General features: G+C 32.6%; 1 protein-coding gene across 1 annotated transcript; it reads right to left on the bottom strand.

The window, feature by feature from the left end:
* Positions 561 to 1,998, bottom strand: LOC110265116 (pectin acetylesterase 9-like). The gene is made up of 6 exons (XM_021107903.1): positions 1,994 to 1,998; positions 1,831 to 1,906; positions 1,627 to 1,732; positions 1,331 to 1,476; positions 1,014 to 1,125; positions 561 to 916 (listed from the first exon to the last, which is right to left on the bottom strand). The coding sequence occupies exons 3-6, from the start codon at positions 1,697 to 1,699 to the stop codon at positions 909 to 911; spliced, it is 339 nt and encodes a 112-aa protein (XP_020963562.1). The 5' UTR covers positions 1,700 to 1,732; positions 1,831 to 1,906; positions 1,994 to 1,998; the 3' UTR covers positions 561 to 908.

Here is a 3,517-nt window from a genome sequence, read left to right as displayed (position 1 = left end):
AAAACCCATTTTTACCGGCAAATTTATATGGCCACTAAAGATAATTCTGAAATTGTAATATTATTCACTTTTAGTGGCCATTACTATAGCCGCTAAAATCTTAAAACTTTTTTTATTTATATTATACTCATTTTCTTAGAAGTAATGAACTATCTTTTTTCTAGAATCAATTATATATTTTTGCCAACAATAATTATTATGCATAATATAAATATACTGAAATTAATTATTAAAAAATAAGATATTTTATTAAACTCAAAATATTAATATACAAATTTCTCTTGAAAAATAATAAAGTATAGTACAAATCTAAACAACAAAAAAAATACTACAAGCTTATAACTATGTTACATCAATATAGCAATATAAGTGTTAACAATGATCTACAATTGTACCTTTAAAAGTAGCCTACTAACTTTCGTTTTTAGTAACTAATCTAATTATTTAAAAGTACATGAAGAAAGAAAATCATGAATCATGAATATACTAAAGAATCTAAAACTATAAACTTGCTAACAAAGTGAATTAGTGAATGATCAAAACAGTGTCATAAAATGTTGAGTAAACAGAAGAGCTTCATAGTCACCAATTCATTGAAAAGGTCATGATGTTGTTCACAATGCCAACAACTACAATCAACAAACCTGATTTTCTCAGAGCCAAACGCCTCACTCAATTGCAATTCTCCATCCTTGTTTGATAATTTGTTGAAGGTAGCCGTTGAGAGCTCTTTAGTGCTATTTAATTGCTCACATAGATCGTCAAGCTTCTGCTGCATGCTTGATAGCTGTATACTTGTGTATCTTCTGTACTTGAAAAATGGTCCTTGAACCCTTTCTTAGAGAATAACTTTACTATGAGAGGCAGAAAAGCTGGTGTAAGAGTTGAAAACTTTTGAATTTAATCTTCTATTGGCTTGCAACATTCCAAATTTTTTATTAAATAAATGGACCTCAAGTCTTCGCGATATCCAAAGCAACTAGTGTATAAAATTTTTAAGAAACAGATATTACCACGAGGATATGGTATAAGATTGTGACAAGTTGTGTCACATGGGTATGGATAGTCTATTTCCTTGCTTCTTTTTCTGCTAAAATACCAATCACCAACTGCTTCTGCAATTGTCTGCAAAAGACAGAATTTTAAGTGTTACTGACTTAGAAAATTCACTAGTTGTGAGTGTAAAGATCACTAATACTGTTCAGCCTATTTGCTTTAAACTCTTGTTTGTCCTATAACACTAAACGCATGTTTGGTGCAATTGATTACCACTAGCCTATTATCGTGTTGAACAATGCACAGTATAACAAAGTCTCATAGCAATTAATACCTTGTTTATTCTTGGGGAATCATCTTCAAACCACGTATCTTGTGATTCACTTTGGCAGTGAGCAAAACATGAGTTTATGAACATTCCTCCTCTTCCCAAATAGATTGCGAAAGGTCTCAAAGTTGCAAGCATGTCGAGCCTAAAATCTGAACAAAATGCACTTATTATAGTCAGCAAAACCGGTTTTGAACATGTATGAAGCAAAGTTTGTAGTTCTTTGACAAAATATTGAAAATACTAACACATCGGGGTGATTTCAAAAACTGAATGGTTAATATGACAATTGAAAGAGGAACCTTGAAATATGGCGATTTGGAGTGGTGTGCATGCTGCTGGGTCCAATTTGCACTTGTTCCAATGTCCATGCATATTAGCAGAAGGTGGCACCAATATATGATGGAACTGTTGACATGAGAAGTTTTATTCATCCTACATTCTGCCAATGACATTAACCAAGATATATGCAAATATAGTCTACAAAATATGTCCGGAATTCTTACTTGAAATACATCATAGGCTGAATTCAAGATAAAATAAGGAGTCGATATATATCTCAACACATTGTGGAAAGAAGCACTGCATGGAAACACTTCAAAATGTCAAATTCTTGTGTAGTTTTCCTGAGCTAATGATGCAAGTTAATGGAAAAAAGAATAAACACACCAAGTCTTGAATATAATACTACTGAAGGCACCGTCTACTGATCGAGGAAGAATATATAGAAATGTTCATAAGTTATATAATACTACTTATCATAATCCAATGCATTACTTTGAATAAGGAACAAAAATTAATCCAGAAATCTTATCAAACAATAATAATTCAGCACTAGTATTTTCTCTGGAACTAGTCACATACAATAATATATAATATTCATATACAATATACATCCCCCTTATTTCATTCCCCTACAAATCCCAAAGATCCTCTAATTCTTTAGGCTCGGGAATATATATATATATATATATATAATGTTCAACTAAAAGGTAAAGCACAGATTATATACATATATGTGCATTGGCTTTCACGAAATCTCCTTCTTGGAGTCCATTGGCTTTCACAAAATCTCCTGCAAAATTGAAATTGAAATCGAAAGTTGAAAAACCATTCTCACATAAGATCCTTAATTTAAAACTATATATGCCAAAGGCAAAGCTAGAAAATTCACCAGTGTTCTCAAGCAGGTACATCCTGCTTTTATTGTTTGGCCAGTATCTGATGCTCCAAGAGGAAATAATAATCCAACAAAAGAAAATTTTAGTCCCAATGTCTTATAAAGATCATGACAAAATGCAAAGAAAACTTAAAGAAATTAATAAGATCAAAGTTCACAATTATTTTTTCTTTTAATCAGTGAAATTATAGAATACCTATAGCGCATATTCCAAACTTGAGAAGTTCCAATGTCTTCCATGTCAATAGAAATTCCATCTCTTGCATCCAATTCTGGCAAATGAGTTTTTGCCTCTTTCTGATCAAATTTTTAATATAAAACAAATTACTATTTCAGTCAAATTAAACAGATTAGATTGCTTTTTATTTTTTTCTCAATTACTTGATTAACTAAAGAAGTACTCAAATGTTCTACAAGAGAGAATATTGGGTAAAAGAATTACTTTTGGCAAGAGAAACTAGGAAACCAAAGTTTTCCAGAGATTGACCCGCTGAACTTGCGCCAAATGGCTTCAAATCCTTCAAGTTCTTGAAACAGTGGCAAGTGTTCTCATTCATACTCATATGAACAAGCCGCAGAAGAGGATATAGAAAATACAAACCTTGCCTTCCGAATTCAAAGACTCTAGGCTGCAAAAATTTTGGCCATCAAACATCTTGAACAATGCATAGCTGAAGTATCAAAATCAATCATCAAATCATTGTGAGGGAAGCATAAGATTAATCTGCAAAATGTTTTCTCATGCAGATTTCAACTTGGATAATTTAATAAGAAGTTACCCGGGTTGGTGAACCAACATGCAAATGTTCACTCCCTCAAGCGCTTTGCATCCTAGAGCTCTTAAAAGAAGCTGAGATGATGCACTGTCCAAACTAGAAGTGGGTTCATCCAAGATCAGAAGTGAAGGTTCCATAACCATTTCTAATCCGACATTTACACGCTTCCTTTGGCAGCCAGAGATCCCTTGATTTTCCACCGTTCCAACCAAGGAATTCCTCACAGATCGAAGCCCC

Source organism: Arachis ipaensis, chromosome B07 (genome assembly GCF_000816755.2).
Source record: "Arachis ipaensis cultivar K30076 chromosome B07, Araip1.1, whole genome shotgun sequence".
Lineage (NCBI taxonomy): Eukaryota > Viridiplantae > Streptophyta > Magnoliopsida > Fabales > Fabaceae > Arachis > Arachis ipaensis.
Note: the sequence above shows the minus strand (reverse complement) of the source record. Positions and strands in the feature narration are given on the sequence as shown.